The 17,757-nt window shown below is 43.0% G+C and overlaps 1 protein-coding gene across 5 annotated transcripts in view; it reads right to left on the bottom strand.

The window, feature by feature from the left end:
• The window catches only part of LOC124789456 (CCR4-NOT transcription complex subunit 7), a 151,841-nt gene that overhangs the window by 49,401 nt on the left and 84,683 nt on the right, over window positions 1–17,757 (bottom strand). For all 5 annotated transcript variants that reach the window (XM_047256818.1, XM_047256820.1, XM_047256823.1 and 2 more), the window contains one exon: window positions 1,045–1,159. In XM_047256818.1, coding sequence (XP_047112774.1) covers window positions 1,045–1,159 — 115 coding nt within the window. The remainder of the gene's footprint in view (window positions 1–1,044; window positions 1,160–17,757) is intronic.

Here is a 17,757-nt window from a genome sequence, read left to right as displayed (position 1 = left end):
GACAGCCTCAAATGGGACATGCATATTGATTCCTTAGCATGTAAGCTGTTGAAGAATGTGTGTGCTATAAATATGATTAGCAAATATTGTAAGGACATGGGTGTACTAAAAACTGCTTATCATGCTCTATTCTCATCAAACTTAAACTATGCTGTAGAACTATGGGGTGCAACAACTCAAGCCAACCTAAGTACATTATTAATACTACAGAAAAAAGTTATTAGAATTATTTGTGGTGTCAAACCTCGAGAATCATGTCGGAACCTGTTCCCAAAATTAGGTGTGTATATATTGAAAGTTATATTGCTTGTGAAAACAATTAATCCAAATTTCAACTGTGACCTGCACCAATATGATACAAGGCAAAAGTTCAGATACCATGTAAATAGCCACAGAACAGCTTTATATGAAAAAAATGCACTTCATGCTGGGCTGAAGCTAGCCAATGCCCTACCAAAAAGTCTCACAACCCTTCCTGCTAACAAATTAAAAGATCAGCTAAAAAGAATTCTAATTGAAAACCCTTTTTATTCCCTAGACGAGTATTATATCTGTATGAAAAGTCTTTCATAAGTATGTCAAGCTCATAGTTTTAAGTAACCTACAACTAACATAATGTTGATAAAAACAATATTTGTAATATCGTGATTGTATACTACCAGACGTAAAATCAATCAAAATGTAACATACAAACAAATCTTTTAGTTTGTAATTTATAAACTGACGTATTCAGAAGAATAATCTGTATGATGTCCTGAAACTGTATTATTTCTAGGGATTGTATCTGATTATTCGATGTTGAATAATAATAATAATAATTATTATTATTATTATTATTATTATTATTATCTGAATCTAATAATACGTAAGTCTTCATATTAATTATCGGTGTAAAATCTTTGTGAATAATTTATTATAGTGCTCATTTATCACTCAACATACAAAGTACGATCAAAACAAAATATAACATAGCAGAGTCTCCAAGTTATTAGTAATAAAGCATTACTGGCAAGAAAATATTACTCATAAGAACCTATAAATTACCTTGACGTCATATACTGTTGGAAAATACAGCCTCAGAAGATCAAAAAAGTCACTCTCTTCATGAGGTAGGTTCTGATCTGTAAGCAGTTTTAAGAGGTAGCCAAAATCATACCCACTGTGGAGAAAAAAGAAATAGCAAAAATGAGACCCACAACAGATACATGTTTCTTACATTAAAAAATCAATTGTGTCACAAATATTAGTTCTGTAAATATCAAAACAATTCATTTCAAAACTCTTGCAAGATACCAAAGCATGTATCAGGTGCTAGAATACTAAACATAAGGTGCATTCAAAAATAAACTAGCAAGAGGCTGTAAAATGATAACTTCTAAGGGGATCCTAATGGCATTGCTTAAGGAGGAAGATGGGGTCCCCTGTAAGTGTTCTGAGGCCTGAACCTCACTGCTAGAGGGACAAGGGCCACATCCACTTCATGACAGAATGAGCACATGCACACAACAACTGTCTACTGCACTCAGTAGTACTGAAAACATTGAAATGGAGGCGTCAAAAGAAGTGCAGAGGGATTAGTGTGTTTCTTGATACAGAAAATACCTTACAGCAGAAAAGAAAATTCATCAAAGAATGGCAGAAGCGTATGAAACGCATTGCATCTTCACTGCAAGGATCAAGGCATGGCGTAAGTGATTCAAGAAAGGACGGATGTCGTTGACCAATGATGGACAATCTGGAACACCAAGCTGCATTACCAATATCATTGTCTGCAAATTGGAAGCCCTCATTATTTAAGACTGGTGAGTTACAGTAACAACCATTGCCCTAGAGGTCAGATTGAGCACCAAAATTATGATTGGCACTTGCGCCATTCTTCGATGAATATTGTGTTCCCGTCACTTTTTCACTGTAAAGAAATGCTCTGTGCACCTTTGCTCTTCTTTTGAAGCATCTGTATCTCTGTTTTCAGTACTACTAAGTGCAGTGGACAGTCAACAAGTGCACATGTTCACTCTGTTGTCATGTAAGTAATGCACCCATGTCCCTATAGAGGCGAGCCTGGGGCCTCTGTGCTCTTATAGGTACCTCAGCTTCTTCCATAAGCAACAATATTACTATCACTTCTGTGGTTTTCATTTTAGAGCCTCTAGCTCATTTCTTTTTGAATGTAACTAATGTATTACAAAAGAAAATTTTAGCATACTGAATTAGCTTCCAGCAACATCTGAGGTACAATTGAAATTCAATATGAAAAGTGCCCATCATTTAGAGATGCATAGTGACACTGCATATCACTTTTCACAAAAATCAAACCATGAAGAGTAAACAGAATCAGATGCAACATATGAAGTGACAAGTGGATTCTGCTCTATCACTGACCAATTTAGGGCACAGGTTGTAGCAGCTCATAACAAGATGGTATGTCTTTGGATCACTGACTTTGCAGTTAAGTATCAGACTACAAATATAAAGGTCCATATTCAATACTGAATTAGCAGAGGGTAATAACCTGTCGATGTGAGCAATGTAAAGTTAAGCTGTGGTTCAAAACAATTTTTAACTGTAGGTCTCTCATAACTGGTTGGCGAAATGAAATGATAATGACCATGTTGTTGATGATGATGATAATGACTGTAGGGTGCTCAACAGCATGTTTATCAGCATTCTTGATGAACATAAATTAATGCCACACAATGTAAACATCAGTGAGTGCACAAAGAGCTGCCTGTGGGCCAGATATTCGGGATGAGTCAAACCCTGCCACCCCCCCCCCCCCCCTGCCCCTTTCTCCTCCTCCTCCTCCTCCCAGTTTCTACCAATGGCAACACTGCCCAACAAAATACTGTCTCGGGCAAAAAAATTACTCTGGACAAATGGACCTAAAATGCATAAGAGGTTACTTTCTAGATAAAATAATTAATATACTAAACAAACAATAAAAATATGTGTGGCCGCGCATCACTATGAGTGCTCAAGTACACATTGCCACAGTTAAAAACATTATGGGAGTCTCTAAAACAAAATGTGAAAACATGACATAAAATTAGTAACATAAAAGCACCAACTCTTCCTAATGTACATCTGTCTCACTGACCTCCAATACAAAAATATGGGAAGGAGTCAAACAAGCATTAAAATCTACTTGCAAACTACTTAAGGAGGAGTCACGATTCCTCAAACGATCTTGGATTGTCTAAGTGACTGGGTGGCTAATTTAAATTTCCAAAGTTTATTTACCCTCTTGCATGTACCCATGACTGTCTGGATGAAGATAGCAGTCACGTGTGCATTAGGTGTGCTTGTTTGTGTGAATGTGTGTATTTTCTTGTCTGAAGAAAGCTTTGGCTGAAAGCTCAGTGTGTAACAGTCTTTTTGTTGTGCCTGTCTGCAATTCAACCTGTCGTCTTCACACTGAGCAGCACTCTATCCTTTTCATATTGTTTGTGTCGTTCTCACTAGTGACATAACTGGCTGCAGGGACATCTAGTGTGATGTCTTTGAATTTTTGACATATATTAGTATTCCTGTGCTTCCAGCCACATCACAGTTAATTCTAATGCGCCCCACTTCCCAACAGAAAGGCACCTCTTTACCTTGCTTCTGCAGAGAAAACAGGGTACCCTGGATGTTCTGTACGAGATTCTCTGGATTCTCTGCAGTGCTATGACTGTTGTAGCAGGCGAGTGAAGTCTAACCTGCTTGACAGTCATCAGGATTACATTTATCTTGGCACTGCACCCTGAAATCTGCTGGTAGCTGAGATCCTTAGACATTGTCTATGAAAACCATTTAATAGTCAACGAAGTCACCATGCTTGGTACGATCTGCAAAACCCTGTCTGCCGTTAGAATCCTTTTCTAAAATACAAAGGAATGAATGCTGGTGGACAAAATCTGCAATATGTGCTCCTTTATCAGCCAAGGTGGCAGCTTGCTTCAACACAGAGAGAACCTTCATATCTGCTTAACTGTTCTTTCTAAAACCTGTCTAACCCAAAAGCTTGACAGCTCTGCAACTCAAAGGCAATTCAGGACTAGATGCTCTATTGGATGATGAGCAATAATGATGGAGACTGGAGATTCTTCAGCCACCTCAGCTTCGAAGACACGTTACATGGTCCTGCCCGATTGCAAATAGTGGCTCACTAGCTTTGACCCAGAGGCTAGGGATGGGGCTTCTTTTGTAAGTCTCTGATAACAGTCTGATGCCTCTACATGGTGCACTTTGTCAAACACCTTAAGCTACAAACTTTGGACTGAACTATGAACAGTACATTTTAAGGTCCTAACATAAGGTAACTGTGTGAGCCATTGATCAAATGTGATACCCAGGAACCTAACAGATTGAGTAAATGGAGAACTGTGCCACCCAATCATAGTTCTGGTTCCTTAAAACTTGTGACGGATACAATTAAAATAAACACATATCATTATACCTGTTGAACACTTGAAACCAGTATTTTGTGTCTCAACCCTCTAGTCTCTGAAGCATCATCTGTAATGGACGAGTTGTAGATGCAAGACAGGAGTAGGAGGAGGAGTAAACTACAAAGGTAGGTGTGTGTGTGTGTGTGTGTGTGTGTGTGTGTGTGTGTCTACATAGTGCCATATGATTTTTCAATAGCAAGAACTATCCCCAATGATTTCTTCTGTACAGGAGAGCATCCTGTAGAGCCACCTCTAGTAGTCAGGTTATGTAAGAGAATGATACTCCCTCATGCCCTATTTGAAGTGTGTAATGAGTTTCTTCCTTTAACACTCATTCTGCTGGCAATTCACCATCCCATCTAGAGTCCTTCCTTCACAGCTTATGAAAGCAACTGCTTGTGAAGATATTATCATTCCCTGATTTTAGGAGAGGTATCATAATGGAGAGCCTCCACAAATACCCATATAGGTCCTGTGGCCACGAGTTGGCAAAAAGATCAAGGAGGGGTTATTTTGATCCTTTGCACAGTTGACACAATATGCAATACATAATAGCATCTGGTCTTTGGGCTGTATCCATAGCAGAAGATAAGGTGTTTTCTAATGCCCACACATATAAGGTACAATTATATTCTTCAGAAGTGTCTGAACTCAAGTCTAACTGCACCCACTCTGAAGTGTCATTCAAATGTAAGAAAATGGGATGTGGCTGAACACGCAGCATTCATTGTTTCGAAGTACAGGGTGTTTCCTAGGGCATTCTGAGGTATTTAGTATGAATATCTCATCAGTTTTATGGCTCACACTTGTAACATGACCTACACAGTCATTTATGCTGTCTAAACCTAGCTAACTGGCTATAAAACATTGTGTTTGCTCTGTCATTTTGTCAGCTTCCTTTCATGGTCTCTTCTGTACAGAAAGTATGCCATGATCAGAAATGCATTGCTCGAGCCCTGTCTTGTCTTCTGCTAAATGAGGCTCTCGTGAACTCAATCCCTGGGACAGGTGCAATCTGAATCCCTGATTATGAGATGCACATCAAAATGTCCAAGAATTAAGAAAGGGTGGGGGAGTTGTCATGTTAGGTTCACAGCACTCTCTTTATGAAACAGATCATGGGGTGGGAAGTATCCAGCAAATATGGTGATTTTATGTGCATATGGATAATAACTGCTAATGCTGGCAAGCTATGTGTGAGGAAGATGAATCAAAGCACATGTTAATAATATTTAACAACTCTTCCCTCCCCCTTCCCCTCCTCACTCTGTTTCCACTAAAATAATCTTTCCATAGAGACATAATGAAGAGGTTCCTAGCACACGGGGATAGAAAGATTTTGAATATTTTTCCTGAAGTGATTTTATTTTTTCTGTGCTAGGAATTTGAGATCCTCCACAAGTTCTTAAGTAATTCCATTTCCAATTACTTATGGGATCCATTATCAGTGATAGTTTTATTTTCCTTTCTATCTTTTGTTGTGATGCACAACAGGTTCCAGCTGAAATACTAGTTTAATGTTTGGGTCCTACATGGGAACATTAATGTCCACAACACCAAATTTATCTCAGAAGGTGATAGTGCTTGGCAATCTGACAGCTTCAATCCCATTTTCTCTGGCTTTTGGTTAAAGTTGTCTCTTTACTTGAAGGTGGTGCTGTTTATATAGACATGAATGCTAACTTTTTCTAGCTGCTTCAGGATTTTCTTTTTTTATTGTAAGACCCACTGGTTCTGAAGCATTTGAGTGTTCAAAGAAGTTTTCCCTTCAAAGGTGCTAATAGAACATGTATTTGTGACAAACTCCAATATCCGAGTTTCAGTCGAGGTGCTGCCCCTGATGGAGTCTTCACGAGCTGTTTCAATGGATGTGGTGAATGCTGGGAGTGTACATCATCTTTTTTTTTTTTTTTTTTTTGGGGGGGGGGGGGGGCGCAACTGAGGTCATAAGCATCTCCAGGTCATAACTTTACGACACTAATAAGTAAGAGAAGTTAAAAGCGACTACAAGGTAAGCCTACTCAACGGGCGGAAAAAACTACGAACAAGTACTTTCCCTTGGCCAAAGGTCCACAAAATACGCCATAGAGACAGCAGAGGTTCCCAACCAAAGATTAAATGTCCTTCACCATATAGCTATGATGGATAAAAAGAAGTAAAACATGGTCGACAGCCCATGCATCATTCGCTAAAATGGCTAATAATTCAGTTGGCAAATGCACACTGGAACATAAGTGGTTAAAAAAAGAGCATTTGGTGAGGAAATGGCAAATTCTCAAAGGTTGATAACAATGAGCACAAAGTTGTGGGGGATCACCACTTAACAAATGATGATAGCTAAAATGACAGCGCCCAATACACAATGCAGCTAAAATGATCTCCTCACGACGCAAGGGTCAAGAAAAAGTCAGCCAAGCTGTTGGGAGAGGTTTAGTTCCCCGAAGCTTGTTCTCACAAAGAGAAGACCAGTGGTGGTGCCAGAGTGACACTATCTACCAACAGACAGCAACACAGAGATCATCTGAAGGGATGGAAGAGCTACTAGGCCGAGGTAGGAGGACTTTACCCTTGAAAGCAATGTAAGCAGCCTCATCTTCCATCAGACCAATGTGACCAGGAACCCATAAAACATAACAGTGGCTCCCTCACCAGCGAGCAAGTGGAAGCATTCTTGGATTTATTGCACTAAGGGATAGACTGTGTACAGCACACACAGGCTCTCAAGGGCACTGAGAAAATCTGAGCATACGACAAAATTAAAAAAACCCATGTGTTGCCAGGTGTGCTGTGTAGCCTGATAGAAGGTGAAGAGCTCTGCTGTAAAAATCTAGCAGTGTTCTGGGAGCTGATACCCAAAATGTTTAATGCCAATGACAAAGTCACATCCAACAACACAGTCAGTCACAGAGCCATAGTATACATAGAGCCATAGTGTACACAAAGGTGCTACCGCTAGGTTGTGTGCAAAAATTGAGAAACTTACAGCGATACACCGAATCTGGAGCAGTGTCCTTCGGAAGTGAATGAAGTTCAACATAAATACAGGCTGCCACACAAAGCAGTGCAGGGTTTCAACCCATCAAGAACATTGCAGCTAGCATGAAGTGGAGCTGTCTGAGCATTAGCTGAAAGCAAACTCCGGGAGGTAACAGGAAGGACACACCCCATATTGGCGGTCGAGGGAGTCATCAAAAAAAGAGGGCATAGGATGGGTGATCTAGCATGGCAGACAAACGTTATGCGTATCTGCTGAGGAGGACATCACAACGGTATGACAGTGGTAGTTCAGCAGCTTCTACATAGAGGCTCTCAGCTGGGCTATTGTAAAAGGCACCAGTGGCCGAACATATTCAACAAAGGTGGATTGTGGTAAGACAGCACACAATGGACGAGCCTACAGAGGAATAAATGAAACACCCATAATCTAGTTATGACAGACAAGGGACTGGTACAAGTGGAGCAGGATGGCCCAATCCGCTCCCCAGGAAGTACTGCTGAGGACACGTATGACATTGAGGGACCAGATACAGCATGCAACCACATAAGACACTTGGGGGGACCAAGAATGTTTCTTATCAAGCATGGGCCCCAAGAATTTCATAGTTTCAAAAAACTGAATAGCAACAGTCCCAAGATGTAAAGATGATGGAAGAAACCCACTATGAGGTCAGAAATTCATACAAATAGTTTTGTCCCTGCCATTTTCGATGCTCCACGAGTAAAGACAATTGAAACATGGCTAAAGATCCTGCTCAAGGAGACAAGTATGAAGAGAATTGCAAAGATCGCAAAGCTGTCATCGAAAAGGGTGCTGGAGATGCCTTGCGGGATACAGTCCATAATAGGGTTATGGCTATAGCAAAGAGGACAACATTCAGGACGAAGCCTTGAGGTACCCTGTTCTCCTGGATACTGGTGTCCAACAAGGTCAAACCCACACGTACCTAGAAAATTCTGCCTTTAAAAAATTTCTGAAGGAAATGGGGCACATGGTCGCAGTAGCCCCACATGTATAGAGTACGGCAGATACCAGTTCTCCAGCTGGTATCATAGGCTTTCTCCAAATGGAAAAACACGGCCACAGTCTGGTATTCCCATGGAAAACTGTTCAAGTCATACATCGTCAAAGTGGGAAGATGGTCAATTGTAGAATGGCCCACTCTAAATCCATATTGTGCACTGGTTTCTCCTCACTTCCTACCCCCACCTTGGAGAATCACTGTCCACCACCTCTACAACAACCTCCAAACCACCTCCACATCCCCTCACAGCTGACAAACTACAGACAGACTACATTTATCCACCCTCCCAAACTCCCTCCCACCATCACACGGGATCCAGAACCTAAACAGACCCGTAACACAGTCATGAACCTTTCCTCCAGAAGCCTTCACCCCACAGAAACTTCAGTTCTTTGTCGTTTCTAAAGGCCTCACCTTTTGCCCCACTCCCAAATTCAATCATGCAGGACTTGTTAATGACCGTCTCTCCTTCTTCTGGTCCCTACAGTGGAAACAGTTTTTCACCACCAATCCTACCAATCAGTCTCAACCAAAGACCAATGTTGAACCCTGCCTAACTCTGTTCACTCCTCCATCCAACTGTGATCCACCCCCACTGCCACCAAATCGTCACTTGTTAACTTTCCAAAATTTCTTAACCTTGAAACTTGCCTCACCATCATTCCCCAAATCCCTCAATATGCAAATTAACCTTACATCCGCATAAAAAACCACAGTCCATCATCTAAAAAATGATCCCGACCTTATAATCCTATCTGCTGACAAAGTCTCCACCACAGTTGTTTTGAACTACAAGGACTACCTGACATCAGATGTCAGATTCATCCACCTGCAAACCCTGCCACAGTGACCCCATTCCAGAAATCCAGCGGGATCTCCAGTATCTTGTCAAATCCTAAGGCCCATCCCAGAATCTCTCCCCAGTGTCCATCTCTCTCTGCTCACCCCTATTACTCCCCGCACTTCTATCTTCTACATGCTTCCTGAAGTCCATAAACCCAACTACCCAGGACCCCCTTTGTGGCCGGTTACTGTGCTCCCACTGAGAGAATCTCTGCTCTCATAGACCAACACCTTCAACCTATTATCCCTCCAATATAAAAGATACCAATCATTTCCTCCAGTTCCTGTCCCTTACTCACACAGTGTCCTGCTTGTCACTATTGATGCCACTTCCCTTTACACTAACATCACAAATGCCCATGGCCTTACCGTTACTGAACACTATCATTCCCAACACCCGATGGATTCCAAACCAGCAACCTCCTTCATAGTCGCTGTGACCAACTATATCCTCACCCACAATTACTTCTCCTTTGAAGGCATTACTTAAAAACAAATCCGGCATACAGCTGTGGGCACCCATATGACACCATCCTATGCCAATCTATTCACGGCCCATCTACAGGAATCCTTCCTAAACACCCAGAATCCTAAATCCCTCACCTGGTTCAGATTCACTGATGACCCCTGTGCGATCTGGATTGAGGGTTTGAACACCCTATCCACATTCCTATAGAACCTCAACAACTTCTCCCCCATTTGCTTCACATGGTCCTACTCAACCCACCAAGCCATCTTCCTACATGTTGACTTCCACCTCAAAAATGGCTACATCAATACCTCCGTCCATATCAAATCTACTAACCACAAACAATATGTCCAATCAGAGAGCTGCCACCCTTTCCATAGAAAGAAGTCCCTTCCATACAGCCTAGCCACCCATGGTAATCCCATCTGCAGTGACAAGTGGTCCCTCTAGAAACATACGGAGGGTCTCCCAACCTTGTACAAAAACATATCTTCCATGCCTTATCTTTCCAGCCTCCCACCACCTCCCAAAGTCCTACCGTCTGGCCACAGAGGAGTATTCTCCTTGTAACTCAGTATCACCCAGAACTTGAGCAACTGAATTACATTCTCCGCCCGGGTTTTGACTACCTCTTGTTGTGCCCTGAAATGAGGAATGTCCTGCCCACTATCCTTCCCACCCCTCCCACAGTGGTATTCCGCTGTGCACTGAACCTACACAATGTACTCATCCATCCCTACACAACCCCTGCTCCCAACCCCTTACCTCATGGTTCATACCACTGTAATAGACCTAAATGCAAGACTTGTCCCACACATTCTCCCACCACCATCTACTCCAGTCTGGTCACAAACATCACCTATCCCATCAAAGGCAGGCAACCTATAAACCAAACATGTGATCTACAAGCTAAGCTGCAACCTCTGTACTGCATTCTATGTGGGCATGACAACCAACAAGCCATCTGTCCGCATGAATGGCCACTGACAAACAGTGGCCAAGAAACAAGTGGACCACCTTGTCACTGAGCGTAGTGCCAAACATGACATTGTTCATTTCAATGACTGAGTCATAGCCTGTACCATATAAATCCTTCCCACCAGCACCAGCTTTTTGGAATTGCACAGGTGAGAACTTTCCCTGCAATATATCCTACATTCCCATAACCCTCCTGGCCTCAACCTTTGCTAGTCATTGTCCTCTCCCATCCACCCCCTTCCCTGTTCCAACTCTAGCATTACACAGCCTTCATTCCACCATCATACCAGTTTTTTTTACTTTTCTCCCTTTCCGCTACCCCCCCCCCCCTTCCCCCGCTCTCTGTCTAACCTCCCGACTGCACACAACTGCCCTACCCTCTCTCTACCTTGTCCTTGCATGCTCCCAAGCAGCACATCACTGTCTGCCACTCCTACCCCAATGTCCCCCCCTCCTCCCTGCCCCAGCCACCTCCTTACCCCCACCCAGTCGCCACTCCCACCATGCACTGGTACTGCTACTCACTGTGTGGCCTCAGTTGCCCGAGACTGCAGTCATGTGTGAGAGTTGAGTTTGCATGAATGTGTGTGTCTGTCATCTATTTCTGACGAACACCTTACTGGCTGAAAGCTTTATCTGTAACAGTCTTTTTGTTGCGCCTATCTACGAATCAGCATCTCCGCTATATGGTGAGTAGCAACTTTCCTTTTCATTATATTGTTATGTTTCATCAGCTTGCAAACACTGCTGGTGAGAGAGAGAGAAATGGGGTAGTAGTTAGAAAGAATTACTTTGCCGTTACCGGGCTTAGGTATGAGTACGACAGTAGCTTCCTGCCTGCATCTGGGAATGTGCCATGTGCCCAAATGCGACTGTACGTACTAAGGACAAAATGCTCGCCCACAAGAGAAAGGTCCTGCAACATCTGAATGTGATCATTATCTTGCCCTGGAGCAGAAGATCGTGGTGGAGTGAGACCATGGTCTAATTCCCTCATAGTAAAGGCGGCATTGTAGCATTCACGATTTTCAGAAGGGAAGGACATCACCTGAGCCGCCTCCACTCGTTTCCGAGGAAGAAAGGCACGGTGATAAAGGGGGAGCTCGAAATCTCTGCAAACTAGTGGCCCAAGGCGGTGGAGATAGCAACAGGGCTGACAATGACACTGTCTGCTATAGTCAGGTGAGAAATCAGGAAATGGACAGAGCCAATGGAGGTTGCCCCACATGGTGGAAGAGGAAGTGAAACTGTCAAAAGAATTAGTAAATGAAATCCAGGTAGCTCTTCTTTGCTATCCTGAAGAATGTGATGACACTGCACATGCAACTGTTTATGAAGAATACAGTTTGCCATCATAGAATGAAGGCTACAAACATGGAGACCACATCTCCACATGTGAATCATGATGCGGTAGGCCTCAGTTTACCAAGGGACTGGGATACAGCATGGTAAAGATGAAGTGTGAGAAATGGAACGTTCTGCAGTAGTAAGTATAACATTCATATGATACTCTACCTGGTCACCACAACTGGAGCAAGGATGGTACTGTAAGTGCTGGATGGTAGAATGTACGGCTTTCGACTAGCCAACAACTTGCAAGCACCACGGTTGAGTACTTTTTCCTTCAGATGGATCTCCTGGACAGCCCGCTCTGAGATATATACGACCATTCGTGGGCTAAGGCAACATGGTTGCCATTACAATTTATAAAGAGGGGAGAAGCAGGTGAGCCATCACCTCATGAGCAACTCTGCCACAGTTAACACATTTGGTCATGTTTTGACATGACACCCAAGAGTGGTTACAATGTTGACACTGGTAGCAATGTATCAGGTTTGGAATGTATGGTCAGACTGTGATTTCACAGCCTGCCTTAATCTTCGATGGAAGCACTACTCAATAAAATGTGAGAAAAAGAGAGTGTAGACACTACTTTTGAATTAACCTTTTTCATTACTAAATGGACCACAGTGGCACCTGATCAGAGAGACAAGTTTGGATTCCTCCTTCGGTCAGACCATCAAGCAGAGTGCAAGTAACACCACATGAAAAATTCAGTGTACAATGAGCCTCAACATGAACAGGACAGCTGTGAAAGAGCAATGCTGTAAGCAGCTGCTAGATTTGAAAATCACACCTTGTCTTCAGAAGCAAAATCCCATTACATAAGCGAGAGAAGGATTTCACAGGGCCTGCAATTGCATCAACACTTTTCTGAATAATAAACACGCTAATTGCAGCAAAGGATTGACATCGTTCAGTATGTGATACCACAAGCAACTGAGGAGCAGCTGGGAGAGTCTTTGAATCTTTAGCCTTGTTCCGTTTACGTTTAGTAGACATAGAAAAAATGGTTCAAATGGCTCTGAGCACTATGGGACTTAACATCTGTGGTCATCAGTCCCCTAGAACTTAGAACTACTTAAACCTAACTAACCTAAGGACATCACACACATCCATACCCGAGGCAGGATTCGAACCTGCGACCATAGCAGTCGCGCGGTTCCGGACTGAGCGCCTTAACCGCGAGACCAGTAGACATAGACTGAGATGGTGATTGGTCATTGCAAAAAAAATCCCCCAAGATTGCCACAACATCGATGGCTTTCCAACTGGGGCTCCCTCAGAGGGGGCCTCATCTGCCTTAGGTGACTGTTCACACCTCAGGTTACACTTCCTGAACTCCTGACAGAGGAACCAACTGGCAGTTGGGAAGGTAACAGCTCAGGTAATCACTTCTCCCCAGACCTGGGCTGTTCCAGGAGGCACGCGCAAATGACGCTGAAACTTGACACTCCTTTCACTAATTATGTGGCTTTGATTCCCATGACATAATTAACACTTTGCTGAAAGTTTGTTATCTCAGGTTCTGGTTTTGTTTTTTGTGAAAAAAATCACAAACATGCATTGAGATGTGAGCAGGAGCACTATCGTGATGTAATTTTTACGTATGGTTTCGCCACAATTCCAGTCGTTTTCTTCAGACTGCTTTATGCAAATGGCCAATAACTTTCAGGTAGTACCTCATGTCAGAACCTTAAACATAGAAGCACACAAAGGCTTCGGTGTCTTACTGTCTCAGTGGAAAGATCTGCCGTTCAGAAGTGCCCAGTATACAGTTTATAACTGTACTCGAGAACTGGCAAATGTGATGAACTGTGATCATTCCAATATCATGCAATATTTGCATGCAATGGTGTACGTTGAAAAATCTAGTGTACACCTACCGCATGCTCTAAGCCAAAAACACAAAAGTCAGCAGATGGTCATATGTGAACCTCTGGTTGCTCGTCATGAATACCTATCCTGTATCGTTACTGGTGACAAGAAATTGTGTCTTTATGCAGACATAAGGAAAAGGAAGGAATGGTTGAGCCACACAAAGCAGCAACTTCCTGTACAAAGACCTACGTGCATCCATGAAAGCAAGTGTTATACATCTGGTGGAACAACAATGGAGTGGTATATTACAGGGTGACACACAGGAGACGGACGGTTTTGAACTGCATAGTACTGAGGGCGCGGTGATGGGAGGTGGTCATGGTGGGGGATAGTTCTGATCCACACAAGGCACCATTTCATTTACTCAGTCACTATGGAGCAGTGGGACTTGCAACGTTGAGTGTTTGTCTGTGACAGTTTCGTGAAAAGTGGTGAGTCTATTACTGCTATGCAGCGTATTGTTTCGTGCGCGGTTTAATGTCAGTCGACATGGAGCTGTTCCAAGCTGTAACACAATCCTCAGATGGGTGGAAAACTTTAGATCAACTGGAAACATACTGGATAAGAAGCGACCTGGCTCGAGATGCAGAGTAACGACACCAGAAAATGTTGAAAGGGTAAGACAAGCGGCAGTCAGAAGCCCAGGACGGTCAGCTAGACGTCATGCACGTGAGTTACGAATCAATCGTGAATAGGTTAGACAAATTTTGCATAAAGAATTAAAATTCCATCCCTACAAAATGCTCATTGTCCAACAACTTAAGGAAACTGATTTTGCTGTACGAGAAGACTTCGCTTACAGAATGCAAGTGATTTTGGGATCGAATGAAAATGAAATTTTCTTGATGAGCGATGAAGCTCATTTTCATTTAAACAGGACCGTTAATAAGCAAAACCTACATTACTGGGCTCCAGAGCATCCACACCTTATCCACCAGTGTCCTCTACACTCAGAAAAAGTAACAGTCTGGTGTGCTCTTGGCTCTGTTGGCTTTATAGGACCTTTTTTTTATAAGAGAATGGGGCCACAGTTACTGTTAATTCAGTTCGTTGCATTCGTATGCTTTAAACATTCTTGAAACCAGAACTACGAAGACGACGAATCCCTTTAAAACACGTTTGGTTCCAGCAGGATGGGGCAACATCGCACACCGCAAACACTTCAATGACAGGTCCATCATATTTCGGGCTTGCAGCCGGATCACGTTGACATCTTGGCACGATATTTCGGCTAACAAACATGCAGCCATCTTCAGGTGAGTACGAGACCGAAGATTACTGGTGCGCGTCGTTCTATATATACCGAAAATTGGCGCGGCGGCACCTGTGCAGTGGAGAAGGCTAATACCGCGCCCCCTATCTAATTTGGCACGCTCTGCAGCAGAAGCAGGCTGCGCATGCGTAGTGGTGTACCTACATTTGCGCTATCTGTCGTAAAGCGCCTTCGTGCAGCTGAGGCGCGGTAGTCGAAAGTATAAAATCAATTTTCGTCAGCCTTCACACTAGATGAAGACCCATGTCTCTGTGAAGCGATTACAGAAATTACAGGATCCCATGCTTTATCCATCTGAAAGCCGCCGTCTCGATTAATAAGATCTTTTGCCAATCGTATCTCCACGGACTCCTTAATAATGGATTCCCAAAAAGATCTAGTTGTCGCTAAAGTTTTTGTTCCACAATAATCCATGGAGTGTCCCGTCGAAATACAGTGTTCTGCTATGGCTGATTTGTTGGGCTGTAGTAAACGTGTGTGGCGCTCATGCTCCACGCATCTTTCCCGTACTGTGCGAGTAGTTTGGCCAATGTAGGATTTGCCACATTGACAAGGGATCTTATAAATACCCGCCTTCCTCAGACCCAGATCGTCCTTCACAGAGCCAAGCAAAGCAGATATTTTCGTAGGTGGTCGGAAGATCACTTTAACACAATGCTTCTTTAAAATCCTTCCTATCTTAGAGGAGAGGTTACCCACATACGGAAGAAACGCCCTGGACCTGACCACCTCTTTGTCTTCTTCTTGTTTCTCTTTACATTTCTTCTTTGTTACAGCTGTGCGGATTTGGCGTGTAGAATATCCATTCTCCCTGAAGACGGATTGCAAATGTTCTAATTCTTTAGGAAGGCTGTCCTTATCAGATACCACATGTGCCCGGTGCACCAGAGTACGCAGCAAACCCATGGTTTGTGCAGGGTGGTGGCAGCTTGTCGCCTGCAAATACAGATCTGTGTGTGTGGGCTTCCGGTAGACTGAGTGCCCCAAAGATCCATCGGTTCTACGATTGACAAGGACATCCAAAAACAGCATACATCCATCTTTTTCGACCTCCATGGTAAACTGAATATTCTTGTGAATGGAATCAGATGTTTTAAGAATCCTACCAGTTTTTCTTCTCCATGGGGCCAAACTACAAATGTGTCATCCACGTAACGCCAGAAGACTTTCAGTTTAAATTCAGCTGACTAGAGTGCCTTCTCCTCACAGTCCTCCATAAAAAGGTTTGCTACCAGAGGGGACAAAGGACTGCCCTTTGCAACACCGTCAACTTGTTCAAAATATTCATTATTGAATAAGAAATAAGTTGAGGATAGGCAATGATGAAATAATGCTGTTATGTCGGCTTTGAACCTTCTGCTAATGAGTACCAGTGAATCCATCAGTGGAACCTTAGTAAATAAAGAGACGACATCAAAACTCACTATTAAGTCAGAATTGTGGAGTTGGAGCAACTTCAGTCTACTAATAAAATCGGAGGAATTACGAATGTGATGTGGACACTTGCCCACATAAGGTCTCAGTAATGAAGACAGATGTTGTGCTAAGTCATAGGTTGGCGCACCGATATTACAGCATTATTTCATCATTGCCTGTCCTCAACTTATTTCTTATTCAATAATGTATATTTTGAACAAGTTGACGGTGTTGCAAAGGGCAGTCCTTTGTCCCCTCTGGTAGCAAACCTTTTTATGGAGGACTTTGAGGAGAAGGCATTCGAGTCAGCTGAATTTAAACCGAAAGTCTTCTGGCGTTACGTGGATGACACATTTGTAGTTTGGCCCCATGGAGAAGAAAAACTGGCAGGATTCTTAAAACATCTGATTCCATTCACAAGAATATTCAGTTTACCATGGAGGTCGAAAAAGATAGATGTCTGCCGTTTCTGGATGTCCTTGTCAATCGTAGAACCAATGGATCTTTGGGGCCCTCAGTCTACCGGAAGCCCACACACACAGATCTGTATTTGCAGGTGACAAGCTGCCACCACCCTGCACAAACCATGGGTTTGCTGCGTACTCTGGTGCACCGGGCACATGTGGTATCTGATAAGGACAGCCTTCCTAAAGAATTAGAACATTTGCAATCCGTCTTCAGGGAGAATGGATATTCTACACGCCAAATCCGCACAGCTGTAACAAAGAAGAAATGTAAAGAGAAACAAGAAGAAGACAAAGAGGTGGTCAGGTCCAGGGCGTTTCTTCCGTATGTGGGTAACCTCTCCTCTAAGATAGGAAGGATTTTAAAGAAGCATTGTGTTAAAGTGATCTTCCGACCACCTACGAAAATATCTGCTTTGCTTGGCTCTGTGAAGGACGATCTGGGTCTGAGGAAGGCGGGTATTTATAAGATCCCTTGTCAATGTGGCAAATCCTACATTGGCCAAACTACTCGCACAGTACGGGAAAGATGCGTGGAGCATGAGTGCCACACACGTTTACTACAGCCCAACAAATCAGCCATAGCAGAACACTGTATTTCGACAGGACACTCCATGGATTATTGTGGAACAAAAATTTT

Source organism: Schistocerca piceifrons, chromosome 3, assembly GCF_021461385.2.
Source record: "Schistocerca piceifrons isolate TAMUIC-IGC-003096 chromosome 3, iqSchPice1.1, whole genome shotgun sequence".
Lineage (NCBI taxonomy): Eukaryota > Metazoa > Arthropoda > Insecta > Orthoptera > Acrididae > Schistocerca > Schistocerca piceifrons.
The sequence above is the reverse complement of the archived record's forward strand: the minus strand, read 5'-3'. Positions and strand labels throughout refer to the sequence as shown.